The 14,024-nt window shown below is 43.9% G+C and overlaps 1 protein-coding gene across 5 annotated transcripts in view; it reads right to left on the bottom strand.

Moving 5' to 3' along the window:
• Positions 1-4,476: 4,476 nt before the first annotated feature.
• YEATS2 (YEATS domain containing 2) overlaps positions 4,477-14,024 on the bottom strand; it is a 49,017-nt gene continuing 39,469 nt past the window's right edge. For 4 of the 5 annotated variants that reach the window (XM_082287875.1, XM_082287872.1, XM_082287873.1 and 1 more), the window contains 5 exons: positions 13,467-13,668; positions 11,869-12,095; positions 10,644-10,718; positions 9,194-9,267; positions 4,477-8,099 (listed from right to left, as the gene is read on the bottom strand). In XM_082287875.1, coding sequence (XP_082144001.1) covers positions 7,991-8,099; positions 9,194-9,267; positions 10,644-10,718; positions 11,869-12,095; positions 13,467-13,668 — 687 coding nt within the window. In that variant the 3' untranslated portion in view covers positions 4,477-7,990. The remainder of the gene's footprint in view (positions 8,100-9,193; positions 9,268-10,643; positions 10,719-11,868; positions 12,096-13,466; positions 13,669-14,024) is intronic. The other variant, XM_082287871.1, reaches the window with a different exon arrangement.

Here is a 14,024-nt window from a genome sequence, read left to right as displayed (position 1 = left end):
AATTAAAACCCAAACCAGTTTTATTTAGCAACACCCTCTAAGTAGGCCACTGAAAGACAGGGAGTAGTCTGGCTGACTTCTGAGCTTCTTGAGGGGTTTTGGGAACAGCACCTCAAATGGCATCACCAGAAAGCACAGCTTCAAAGGGGCTGGTCTGAACTTCCAGAGTTGTTTTAGAAACTGGAGAAAGCCAATGTCATTGAACTCTAAAATAAATCCGGCACATGCAATGTCTTGGGCGTTTAAGGCTGGGAAGCTCGATATTTCCAAAATTGGAGAGCTGATGCAGAAGCAAGAGGGGACTGAACTCCAGGAGGCAGCCCTGACAGCAGTGCACCAGACTGGTTTGGAGAAGAGTGCATGGATGCTGTCAGGTACCCCGCAGACTCCTCCACAGGAGCTAAGATACTTATGTAATTTGTACAGCTGTTAGGGTGAATGTAAATATTGTACATGGATTTTACCTAAAGCAATTTGTGATCCTTTAATGAAAAGGATATGCTTATACTTTTAATAAATGTTAACTCTTTGCATATGCAAGGTGGAAAATATTGCCTTGAAATTCCTAAATTATTGCCTGTATATTGGTAATGCTAATGCTAGGAACAACCACAAGCGAATGTTACTTAGAAATTCTTCTTAAAGAAAAATGTAATGTAGAATGTAAGCCATCTGTCATTTTTAAGATAGGCCGTTTCAAGTGTCATTGTTCTGAAGCTGATTTTTTTAGACTGCTGTGCATTGATCTTTTGCTGAGGTACACGTGTTTTAAGAAACCATTTTTTTAGCCTTTGTTCATCAAGACTGTACAATTTCTATTTCAATAACTTATGCAATATAATTAGTCTACTGCTTATTTAATGGATTTACTAATTATTTTGGAAAACAAATTGAAAAACTTTTACTTTGTGTTTGCAACACATGTGTGTTGTCCAGAACAAAGGGAAACTATCCTCAGACTTGAACAGTGATCAGATGTTCATTCATCTGTAATGAAACAGACTTTTAACAGGAGGATTTTTTCTTAACCTTCCTACTAGCTGAAGTCTAAGGCAAATTTAATGAACTTCGGGGATTCTGCAAAAACATACATATTGCTGACAATTCCCGTAAGAACAATTTTTGAGCTGTTGGCATGTGAATAGTACTTGGAATACATGCAGACAGCATCTTCTCACTGCATGATGTGAGAATTTAATGGTGCCATCTCTGTTCACTACAGTGGGACTGAACACAACCACCAGAATAGGGAACACCTGCAGTAAGCTGCATTTGGCTGGGACAAGGGATGGCTCTTCCCACACTCATCCTTGGATAAACTTACAGCAATCCCAGTGCTTGCCAAAATAATTTTTCAGGAGATTAATTTTTCAGGAAATTCATTTGAAACATTCAAACTGTGCTAAAAGTTTTGCATGTTAGATGTTTCTAAGAATTCAATCTGCTTGTTTAATCTCTTTATAATGTTTTTAACAGTTTTGTTCAAACAATTTAAGTTCATTTCAATTCTGGACTTTATTAACAGCAAGGAAAAAAAAAGAAAAAAGGAAATTGTCTATGATCTCTTCTTAATTGACTGTATTTCTTAAAACAAATTACCCAGGTTTAAACAAATTGGTAATAGAATAAGCTTGTATTTTATCAAATGGACTGGATTTAATTTAATAAATTAAAATGTATTTTGGCTATTGGTTCTCTCCTATATTTTTTGTTGTTGTTGTTGTAAAATACAACCCTCAGGTATTCAACCTTGCAGTATAATTTGTCACTGCATGTCTGTCTGCCCAGCTGCACGAGCAGGACAGCAGGGCACACTGAATGCCAAGCAAGGTGTCAGGGATGCATTCAGAGCCATCAGCAGTCAGTTGCCTACTCCTGGAGCTTACCCCCAGGCACAGCCCCCAGCAAGGACAGCTTCCAAGGCACATTCAGAGCTGTGGCCCAGCTGCCTGTCTGAGAGCATAGCTGCTTTCCAAAGGAAAGCTGTTGCTCTGCAGAATCCATAATCACTTACAGGACTTTCCCCAGACCTTTTCAAAGGGAAAGCAAACTATTCAGCAAGCAGTCCGTGACCGTGAGTGGGAAGAGGGGGTGAACCAATGACACCAGTGTGCTGCACTCCCTAGCGAATGCACAGAGGTTAGATCCACTTCAATGTAGATGCCATGTTCTGAAGACCCCTTTCTGCAGTACCCACACTGTGCCCTGTAAAGTTTCACCTCAGTTTCATTCTGCCATCTCACATCAATCACAGGAAAAGGTGATAGCTTTGAATGTTAAAAGTGACCATTGCTTTACAGTTATTCCCAAGAACATTTCAGTCAGTAACAGTGCTGAAGACACAACCGGCTTCCCTAGACAGTGCAACAGCTCTTCTAGCTACACCTCAAAAGACTTCCAGGAGAAAGCCAAAGTCTCACAAGCTGCTGCTCAATGAACAGAAGGAAAACTGAGCAGGTACTTACCACTGTAAGGTCCAGGGTGATGCCACTGGCTGTCAATGTCTGCAACTTACCTGATTTGTATGAAAAACACCTGCCTCAGCCAAATTAAAAGGTATCACACCAAGTTCCTCTGAAGAAGTCAAATCTACATGAGTTTTGCGGGCTTCAGGGAGCAGTGATGCCAGGATTGCTTCCAACATTGCTCTCACACTAGAATTTGTCTTCCCAGTTGCTCTGGGCCCATGTCCAAGTCTCTCAAGGATTTTTGACTGTGACTCACAATGCAAGTAAGGGTTATTTGACACATAAAGAAATGTCCTTTAAAAAGGAAGGCTTTACACCTGTAACTTTAGAATGTACTACTTCTAGGGTGACACTGAACCTGCTTGTTTTGTTTAATCCTGCTGACACCTGGCCTGTTGGGATGCTGAAGGTGAGTTTTGTGTCAGGGAGCAGTGAATACCTGCACTGCCACATGCTCAATTTAAGCTTTGGCGTGGGAAATACACCATTGCTCAGGAGAGTTCTTGTTGCGAACTTGGAAAATTCACAAGCAGCACAATACTGATTTGCTTGCTTTCATAAAGTGCGCATTTCTCTCTACATTACACTAATTTCTTTGTGAACAATCAGATGCAAACCGGGCTGGTGTCCAGCGCTGGCAGGGGGACGGTGGGATCTTTGAGGGGAGGGAGCTGAGGAGGGGTCTCTGTGAGGGGAAGGGGAATCATGGAGGAGGGGTATCTCTCTGGGGGCAGGGGGTCAGAGGGGGAAGTCTCTGTGTGGCGGTCTCAGTGAGAGAATGGGGGGCCTCTGTGAGGGGAGGGAGCTGTGGCAGGGTCTCTGTGAGGGGAGAGGTTGCCCGTGGCCCCGCCGCCCCCGGGCAGCTGAGGGCGCCGAAGCCCTCGGAGGAGCCGGGGCCGGCCTGAGGGAGGGAGGCAGCAGGTAGCAGTGAAGGACTAAAGACACCATTCTGAGAAAGAAAAGTCGGCAGGGAAAGCATTTTGGGCTTTTGTTCCGGTTTTTTGGTTGGGGGGGGGAGGGGGAGGGTTGGGGTTTTGTCTTTGCCTCTCACCACCCAGCTTCTATTTGGCTGTGAGTTCAACTAATTTTCTCAAGTCGAACCTGTTTTGCCCGTGCAGTAACCAGTACACGACGGCCCTGTTTTTATCTACAGCCTACCTTGATGTGCCCGGGGCAGTGGTGGCGTCCCCATCTGTGGGAGGATTTAAAAGATATGTAGATGTGGCACTTGTGGACGTAGTTAACGGTGGGAGCTTGGCAGTGCTGGGATAACTATTTGACTTGATGACCTTAGAGCTGTTTTCCAAACGCAGTGAGTGATTCTGTGGTACGTTATCCTGACCCACATGAGACATGTTACTGTCTCCCGAGTTCTGAAGGGACGAGTGAGAGCGGCTGGGTGGGTGTTGGGGTCCCTCCCCTGCCATGGAGCCCTGGGAGAGGGGCCCTGAGGGGAGGCTCAGGGTTTCCCTGCCCCTGCTCAGCCTCGTTCCCTTTGGTTGGTTTGTGTTTCCCTGCGCGGGCAGAAGGACCCTCAGCCCAGACTGAGAGTGCCTCGGCAGAGCCCCGGCCGTGCGGCTGGAGAAATAAACATCTCTGAAACATCTACCAAGAGTCTGTCCTTATATACTTCTTTCTACGGGCCTCCTGGTTTGATATGCGTGTTACAGAATCCCCACTGTAACAGGTGTCTGGCAGCTGGCCAACCTCAACCCACCTTGCTTTTCAAAAGTCTTCCACACAAACCAATGACTTGCTATTTAAACAGGTTGCTCTGGAAGATGAAAGGTTGGAGACGCTCAGCTCCTGGCTTCTCTTCCCCCAGCTTCCAAAACCAGGAGCTTTTTAAAATAACTAGAAAAGGGAAAAATTACATTTTCCTTCAGATCAATTCCTCAACTACAAATTCTTATACAGAACTAACTATGACATTCTGAATACACAGAGCACAAAATTATCTGTGGATCTGGAGAAACTGAGTGACAGGTGACAGTCAAGACAATCCTAGCACAGCTAATAAAAGAATTTATTGTAAACATACGTATATTACACAATTATACAGTATAATACAGATAACATGAAGGATTTAAACACTCAGCATTACAAATAGGGGCAATATTTGTAAAGAGATCTTTAACTCTTCAGAAAGCCAGAGAAATATACGAAACATTTCAACACACCGCACCTGTAGCATTCCACAAACACCGGAACGGATGTGTGAAATTCCACAACCTCTAACTTATCTCCAAGCAATTCCCACAGGAACTTCTCACCGACAAATTCTTCTCCCACCACTATTCAAAATGCAAAGAACTTGTTGCAAACTTTTCCTACATCTGAAGAACTAAACAAATGTGTCATTTTCTATCTGCTTTTAACAGTTCATTTTTCTTCAGCAAACTTTATATACTAATAATATAGCATCTCCTAGGAGAATAACCTGTGGTTGCTCAGAAATGTAGCAATAGATCTCCACTACAAGAACCCCATTAAGAACGAGGGGTCTGTACCTGCCTGCTTGAGGGCCAGGTTCAGGACTTTTTCTGAAACTCCATTCCTCACAGAAAAGCAGGACACAGGCAAAAGAAGCCACAATTTGCAAACAGATGCCCAAAGACAAACTCCTGCATCCTCAAAAGCTGCTCTGGGTGTTACAGAATCCCAGAAATAAAACCTGCAAGAGACAGGGGCTGGAAATGCATGTGTATAGAATCCCAGAACATGCTGAGTTGGAAGGGACCCACAAGGATCACTGAGTCCAACTCTTGACCCTGCACAGGTCACCCCAAGTCACACCATCTGTCTGAGAGCATTGTCCAAGTGCTTCTTGAACTCAGACAGGTTTGGTGCTGTGCCCACTGCCCTGGGGAGCCTGTTCCAGTACCCAACCACCCTCTGGGTGAAGAACCTTTTCCTGATACTCAACCTAAACCTCCTCTAACTCAGCTTCATGCCATTCCCTTGGGTCCTGTCACTGGTCAAGGGAGTGAGGAGACCAGTACCTGCCCCTCAGGAGGATGTTGAAGACCACAATGAGGTCTCCCCTCAGTGTCCTTCAGGCTGAACAGACCAAGTGACCTCAGCCGCTCCTCATGTGGCTTCCCCCCCAGACTCTTCCCCATCCTTGTGGCCCTCCTCTGGATGCACTCCCATAGCTTAATGTCTTTTTTATATTGTGGCACCCAAAACACAGTACTTGAGGTCACTGCAGATCATAGCACAACTGAGTTTGCCCAAAAGGCTGTTCCCACAGAACTTGCAGGCTGTCATGATAGTGACAGGGATCTTGAAAATGCCCTTCATAAAAGCTTTCATAAAAGCTGTGTACAGGGATGCCTGAAAGCAGTACAGACCCCAAGTTCACTACAGCCTCCAAAGCATGGGGCCTGCAGTTCTCCAGCTACCTGGATTCCTCCCAACTTAACACTGAGCTGAAACATAATCACTGCTGCTCAACTCCATCACACTGACCTCCGCTGATAAAGTAATGTCAGGGCTAAGCTCTGCCCTTTCCTTTCGCAGGCAATCCTGCACTCAGCTCACCCGAACAATCCAGGATTAGCTTTTGAATCCAGAGCATCTGTAATGTCCTTCCTAGGGGGCATTTAAGTCCTTCTCTGAATGCTGTTTGGATTTCATCCATTGGTCCCATTTCCTAGATTCAGGGGTCAGGTTCTGCCACTCTTATATTCAACAGAGCTGCAGCTCCCTGTTAGCTGTGATGAACTGAGAGGGGCTTTCCTGCAGACCCTAGTTTTATTTAAGGTGGAGAAGACAGGTGGCATCCCATCTGAGGTACATAGTGCTTTCTTCAGTTTAACAACTGCATCAAACTTACACTACTCTCCTTCCAAGTCTGAAACCACCCTCTAACTGAAGCATTTTTCACAGTTCCTGCACACTACTGTAGTTACAATCACCTGTCTTCTAGCCCCAAAAAAGCACCAAAAGATAACATTCTGCTCCCACCCCAGGCCAAGAAAGATAACTGTAGTTTAATGTTTATAAAAGGCTTTGTATTGTCAAAGCACGGCACCAACAAGAGCGAGGCCTCAGTACACCCCTATGAGGTAGGTATCCTGCTCCCCATGCTCAGAGATGGGGAAACTGAGGCACAGAGTGATTAAATCAAAGGCCATGCAGCAGATCAGAGACCCAGCTGAGATCAGCGCACTGGAGGTTCTGGCTGTTTGGCCCATGCTCCACCCATGACAGCACTGCCAGACAAAACAAGCATGCTGAAAGCATGACAGTCCCACAGGAGTCCCACCAACTTCACAATGGCTTATTCGCACTACCAGCAAGCACCCATGGGGCAGGACAAAGGGGTGGTGGATGTGGGGTGGTCAGGATGTTGTCAACGAAGCTTTCTTCAGCAAGATGTTGATAGCCAGGCTGCAGACATGTCTCCCTCACCAGTGGTGTTCCTGAGACAGGTAAGTGCTGGGGTTAGTAGCAGAACTTCTTCCTGCAGTCAAGATATCAGAGGATCTCCCCACAAGCAGCAAATCTTTGATTTTTCAATCCTACCAGGCCTCTCTGTGTTGAACAGAAATTAAACCAAAGCAGTGCTGCTCCCACAGCACTTCACAGTTTAGGTTGATACTTGGTGAACACTGCTACCACATTAAGACTTGTACAGCACAGCTGGTCATCTGCCCTCCAGCACTCCACACATCTGCCCTTCTGGCAGCCTGGGGAGGCACTCGCTGGGCAAGCAAAGCATTTCAGCCAGCCCAAGCCCACAAACCCTAAATACCATCTTTGTTCCTCTCCTTTCCCATGCAGCACAAGTGGTCAGTCAAATCTTACCAAGCCTGATTGGGGTTTGTTCATCTTGCTTGAGGCTGTGCCAGTCTACCCTTTCCAAGGTGACTAAGAAAGGTGGCATCTGGCACCTCCTCTAGAGAGGCAAGGAATTTGGTTAGGTGACAGCTCAGTAAGCGACTGACAGGCCTACCCAGCTGTGTTCTCAGTCATGTACATCATGCTCAGGCAAGAATGGCCAAAATTGCTGCAGCCATCAGCCTTCTGTTCCCCCAAAACCACCCTAATCTACCCATCTACTCAAATGAGCTTTAAGACCTTTAAGAGCTGCCTTTGACTTTTCTCATATTCAGAGTGCCAACAAGTGCCCTGCTCACTGCATGGGGAAACCAACTTGTATGTAGACTGCATTAAAAAACATAATTTCTCATGTTAAAAACCAGTTCAGTCTCACCAGCAGAGCTGTCTCAGAGGGACCAGGCCTGTGGAGTCTCTCACAGCTAGCAACTCGATGCAAACTGACAATGTTTGTTCAGCCACTGAACATACACTTACCAAGTAAACACTGACATTTAACAACTTGATTTGGAACAGAGCATCGTTTTGTTGCATTAAGGTGCATCTTTAATTGGAGGTAACAATCTAGTAGCCCAATGTTATAAATGTATGTAATAGTGTCCTACAGAAATACTGGATTTGTCAACCCAACTTCAGTCATAAATCCACCTTTCCTGTAGCATCTTCTCTGCTCTATTTCATTGCTCCTCATTTAGTATCTTCATATGTTTGTTTGTGAGGAAGTCAAGAAAGGGAATATTACAGATGGCTTTGTGAATATTCATCACTGTGATCTCTCTTGGAGTCCTGCAGGGAATGCACCAGAGATGCTATTATAATACACAAAAAACCACATATCCAATAAAGCAGCAAGTCAATAAATTTACCAACGGGAGGAGGAGGGAGAGAAAGCAAAAATAACAATCAAAGCAAAAAAAGGATATAAGAGCAGGTGTTAGAGCAATGCAGGGAAAGCATTAAAATATCGCAGCACAAAAAAAGCCACTCAGATGACTGGGGGAAACCTGTTGGGCATTGGGGTAGGAAAAGCAAGTACTGAAGCATGAATTCTTGAACTTGTATAGCACAGTTGTTGTGTATGTACTTCTATATACAACATATATACATATTTTCTTATATATTATGTAAATATTTATGTATTGCATACAAGTGAATATTTAAACTGAGCGTTTTCTCATAGTGTTTGGGTTTTTTAAATCAATTTAAGCTATCCCAAATCATGCTGCTGAACAGAAATCAAAATGTGGCCTAATCATTAGGCATTAAAAAAAACCTCTTTACTGTTGAGGGTGGTGAGGCACTGGACAGGTGGCCCAGAGATGCTGTGGCTGCCTCATCCCTGGAACTGTTTAAGGCCAGGTTGGATGGGGCTTGGAGCAACCTGGGACAGTGGAAGGTGTCCTGCACATGGCAAGGGGTGGAACAAGATGATCTTTAAGGTCCCTTCCAATCCAAATAATTTTATGATTCTATAAAAATCACTCAGCATCTGAGGCAGAAAAGTGTGTATCAGTAAAATAAAGAGATTATTTAGGTTAAGTTCTGGCAGGCCACAGCTAAGTTGTCTACACAGTAACCTGAGATGGACAAGAGTGAGCAGGTCCTTCCAGCGTGGCTCTGTAGAAACAGGTCATCTGCCTCTGAGGCATGGCAACACCAGAGAATCCTGCCTTGGTTTTTAATGTTTATGTTCCCATCCTTTCCCACTAGGGAGCCACAAAATGACAAACTCTCTCTTAAGGCTTGGGTCTTCTCAGAGTATAGTCCATAAATTCCCTCACTCTTGTGGTCTGAGCCACACAAAGCCTGACTAAATTCCCGAAGCCATTGAAGTCCTTAGTGCCGGTGTAAGTGGTGGCAGAGGAGCCCTGGTGCTGTACCTGTTGTGAGGAGCTGTCTGGTACGCCACAGCGAGCGCTTGCCGTAGGATATCACTCATCAGCTGTTCAGTGGCCTGAGACAAGAGACAGCATTAGGAGACAGCATGACAAAAAGAGCAAAGGAACTTGCTATTTGCTCAAGTACCAGTGTAAGAGCAGCTGAAATCCTGGCTCACTTCAATCCTCAGTCGATCAGCACAGGGCAGTTCAAGACACCCGAGTGAGTTTTATCACTTAAGACATGAGTTTATTTAACAGAAAGAAACCCAGAGCTCAGGCTGCAACTGCCCAGCCTGGTTTCCCTCCAGACCTGAAGAGCAGTACGTGCCCAGCAGAGTGGATCCAATGTTCCAGTGCCTGTGCTTCCAAGAGCATTTCAGGACCCTTCCTCTCACCCACCAGAGCTGGTTTTGTACATGGCAGACTGCAGATATTCTCCTGGGAGCCAGTACCTGCATCCCAGCCCACTCCCTGTGGTCACCAGGCTTGTGTCAAGACACACTCACAGAAACCTCCCAGCCTGGGCAGCCATATGCCCAACACTTGGCTTAACCAAGGTTCAGTCAAAAGCTAATTAAGGCTCTTGGCTTTCTGTGCTGTATCGAGACCAGAGGAGAGGTTTCTGGAATGTTCAGTGAGGAAAGCTGGCACAACTACAATTAGAATGGAGCAACCTGATGGCTACAATCTGTGTCTACAAATGGATGTATCTGTATCAGAGTTCAACTGTGGTAACAGGAAGCACAGCACAGGCACGCACATGAGTGCATGTGCCACCTGGAATCAATTAACTTTTGTAAAACTCATCTTCTGATAAGCTGCAGTCTGTATAAACGACCCCAAAAATCATCTTTGGCATGAAATGCACCAGAGTGCTGCTAGAAATAATCTCTGTTAGCCTTCAGTCCAAACCCAAGAACTCCAGATCTCTGCTGTTCAAATTTTGGTGCAAAACCATTTCTCTGTTTTTCCAGAAGTGATGAGGATAGAGAAACAGTTTCTCGCACACGGCAGAATTGTTACTGTCCACAGGAATTCAGCAGTCTCCCAGCAGAGACAACCTGGGCAAAGTAACTGGGCAGTATTTAGGAAAATATAGCTAACCTTGTGTAAAATAATCAAGTCTTACACAATATGAAAGATTCCCCCCAGTTCTGAAGGGAAGGACAAAGCAAGGGGTACTTTCAAAATTACAGAATGAGTCAGTATCTTAGTGGTGGTGAGAATTTGCAAATCACTATTCTGTGTCCAAGCCAACAAATCAGTTAGAAAACTGAAAACCCACACGAAAGTGTATGACCCTCTTTGGGCAGCTATGTATCTATCTATTAATGCAGAAAGACAGACTTTGATTTGATAAATGCACATTAATAAAGATATTCCATCTTTTTTTCTAATTGCTGAGTTGATACAATTACAGACAAGCCCTTCCTGTGAAGTAATTTCTTACCTTTAAAATCATATCTTCTATTACAGATGCATAAACATTCTTTTGTACCTCAGCAGGTTGAAAAGAAATCCCTATCTATAAAATACAAGAGAGAAAAAAAATTAGTATATCAAATAACACAACTCACGTTGTACTACAATTAGATAAGATTAACAGAAAAAAACCCTACTACAAAGGGTAGTTAAAAGAGAAGCAAGTAGACACTACAGAACTTTCAAGCAGTATAATCTCAGGCTTAATTTTTAAAAAATCTGGGTAAAATTAACACAGCCTGTAGAAATGCCTCTGAAAGTCAGAAGAAACAAAAGCAGGTTTTAGTTTTTGTTTCAGAGTGTCCACACAAAACCCAGGCTGCACCGGGTATCTTTGGGTTGAGAAGGGAAGCTCCATTTTAAAATTGTACATATCTTCAATCCATCTACTCATCATCTTTCCTGCACCCAGCTATGGCCACTGAAACCACTTTAAACAGTACTCCTGGCACAGAAGTTCCACATCAAAAGAGTGTTTCATCTCTCAGTTCCACTCTCATTGTACCCATGCCTTTGTCACCTACATAGCAAGAGACCAGATACACTGCAGAACCAAAGTTTTGTCCCTTGGTGTCAGCAGGTGAGGTGGGGGCGGAGATCCTTTCTTTCTCCAACAATTGCTCCATGCAAACCCCTCCTGCTGCTCCCGTCTCCTCTGGTACAACAGCAAGCACTCTTTCCTACAAGCCAAGTCAGTCTCCTCTCTCGCTCCTGCTGCTGAGACAAAAGACCTCCCTCTCTTTTGCCCTGAACTGAATAGGAGGAAGATATTCAAGCAGTAGAGAAATTTGCTAAGTTTTACCACAGTCCCTTTTCAGGAACTGCTGTTACACAGCATTGGTCCAAGCAACAAGACCACATCTTCTGCGTGATGGGACAGGAAGAATTCAGTGCTAGTGCTCCTCATCCCTCAATTTATCCTTGCTTTTAGCCTTTCAAGATAATTTTTCTGTACTAAGCCCTGCAAAACAGCTACTCTGAAGTGAGCTCCCAGCTGGCACTCTTCCCTTTCCCCTGCCAGAACTGGCAGCTGCGTGTCTTGAGTCAGAAGGTCCCGTTTTTCCAGGGCATTTATAAAAAAAATCATTTAAAAGTCCTGAGGCCTATATAGATGAAAGAAATGCAACTAAATAAATGTAAGACCACAACCAGCTTCACAATAATTCTAATTAGCTTTATGATTCATTCATTACCTTCTCAGCAGTGTCCCTCACAAACTCTGATGCAGGCAAGGAAGCCATGTAGAACTTCATCTCTTCTTGTTTCTCCTCCTGTTCTTTCTTAATGTTTATTTTTAATGGCTCGCTGAAGTTGAGAATATCTACTTCCTCTTCATGTTCTGGTTCTTGTTTCAGAAATTGCTGTAGTTCCTCCAGTTTTCGGCACAGCTCCTCACCACTGCTGTAAGATGAAGGGCATTCTGAAATAGAAACAATCAATTAAACACATGATGGGTTAGGGAAAGCTGTTTATAAACAGATGCACACTCAAAATATGGTAAGAAACTAAGGTAATTGCAAGTTATTTTTGTAGTGCCTACCAAATATAAGGATGAATAGAAATGCAAACAGTCATTGAGAGCCTTCTAATTATATCTTCATGACACTCATGGTTCTCTCCCACATCTGCTGCTACACCAATCAAGAAGGCTGTATTTCATACAAAACAAGCTTATGTCAGTCTCCCAAACATTCTCACAGAAGCTTTTTAAGCTTTTTGGCAACTGGCAAATCAGTCTGATGCTCTTCAACTTGCTTAGAGAAGTGGAGCTTTTACTATGCAGGCACAATGTAGTGCTAAATCATCTTTTACATTGTGATGAGCGTTATCATGCTGCTTAAAAAAATCAGAAGACAGGTTCCCAGTGGAACAGCAGAAGGGTAAGCTCTTCTCTGCATGATTGACACGAGCTGGTAAAACCTTCAGTGCAAAGCTATGCAGTAAACAGATTCTGCTCTTCAAAGACAAACACAAATACAGTGATTTAAACAAAAATATTATAAGGTAGATGCAGGCTTCCTTTCCACCTTCAACAACTGCAATGCAGGGCCAGACTTTACAACATATAATCAATACCATACACTTCTGTGAAATACCTTAAATCCCTGAACGATCAGAACAGAAGAACATTCAGCTTTTGGAAAGGGATTATCTGAAGGTGAAACAAGACAGCTTAACTGTGAAGAAAGGATGAAATTACAGACATGATTTTAATATATACTAAAATGAACTGTGGGGATCCTAGAGCTGTGCTAGTGGAATAATGTAGCAGCTGTAATGCAAAGCATGAAGCTTCACACGAGCCAATTCACCTCACTTTTGGAGACAAATTAACTCCCACTGAGCTCCACATTGCCACTGCCAGGTTTGTTTTTTTTGTTTTGTACCTGAACTCATTCATACTGTTTGCATGGTAAGTCTTAACAGAGGCTAAGCCTACCCAAGGGCAGAAATGTCATTACTCCCTAAGCTAACTTTGCGTATCCACTTATAAATGATTACACTGTGGAGAAAAAAATCATCTTTCATGAGATTTATCTACACTGAGCCTCCAAGAGCCCCAAAGCACAATAAAAACCAAGAGAAGCCCCAGAGAAACATCAGGACTGACAGGAACAAGGGACAGCCCCACTTGTAGGCCTGCCCTTACAATCTCCAAGTTTTGTTATTCCAGACTGAATTAAGTTAAAGCAACGACAGTAAGAATCCCCTTCTCCAGATTTGCTTGAACACAGGCATTTAATAAACAGTGTCTTTGGCAGAAAGGAGCTTCCTGTCCCTCCACACTCACCTGGCTCACTGTCTATCTGTGTCAGCACATCCTCAATGGAGTCCTCATCGTTCCGCAAGGCCTCGGGGTCAGGGGGAGTGTAGCCATGGCATCGACACCAGTGCACCACGTGCTTTGTTTTCAGGGGGGTGATACTGTGAAACCTGGGATGCTTCTCTATGATTTCTTGTAGGATCTTTCTCACTGTCATTGCTCGTTGCCACTGTGACCAACCAAAAAGAAAGCTCATTACACTGGCCAGAACATTTACGGTTAGCTTACTTACAGCCCAGAAACATAATCCAGGTTGCAAGGGAAACAGAAAAGGAACATGATTTTCTCAGAAGTCAGAGTGACTTCTGACAGGTCATTTAAACTTTGCTTTATCATCCAAAAAAAATCTCAAGAAAAGGGACACACATTTACAGGGGCCTTGTCACATTTGTCTTGACTTGAAATGCCTCATCTCCCAAGTTAACACCAAAGATGGCATAGTGCAAGAAATCCACTAGAGCAAAATATGTTCTTAAAATTTGGTTAAACTCTTTGATCAATTAAGCTGGCAACAGCAGAGGATCT

Source organism: Coloeus monedula, assembly GCF_965178545.1.
Source record: "Coloeus monedula genome assembly, chromosome: 10".
NCBI lineage: Eukaryota > Metazoa > Chordata > Aves > Passeriformes > Corvidae > Coloeus > Coloeus monedula.
This window is presented reverse-complemented; position numbering and strand designations above follow the sequence as displayed.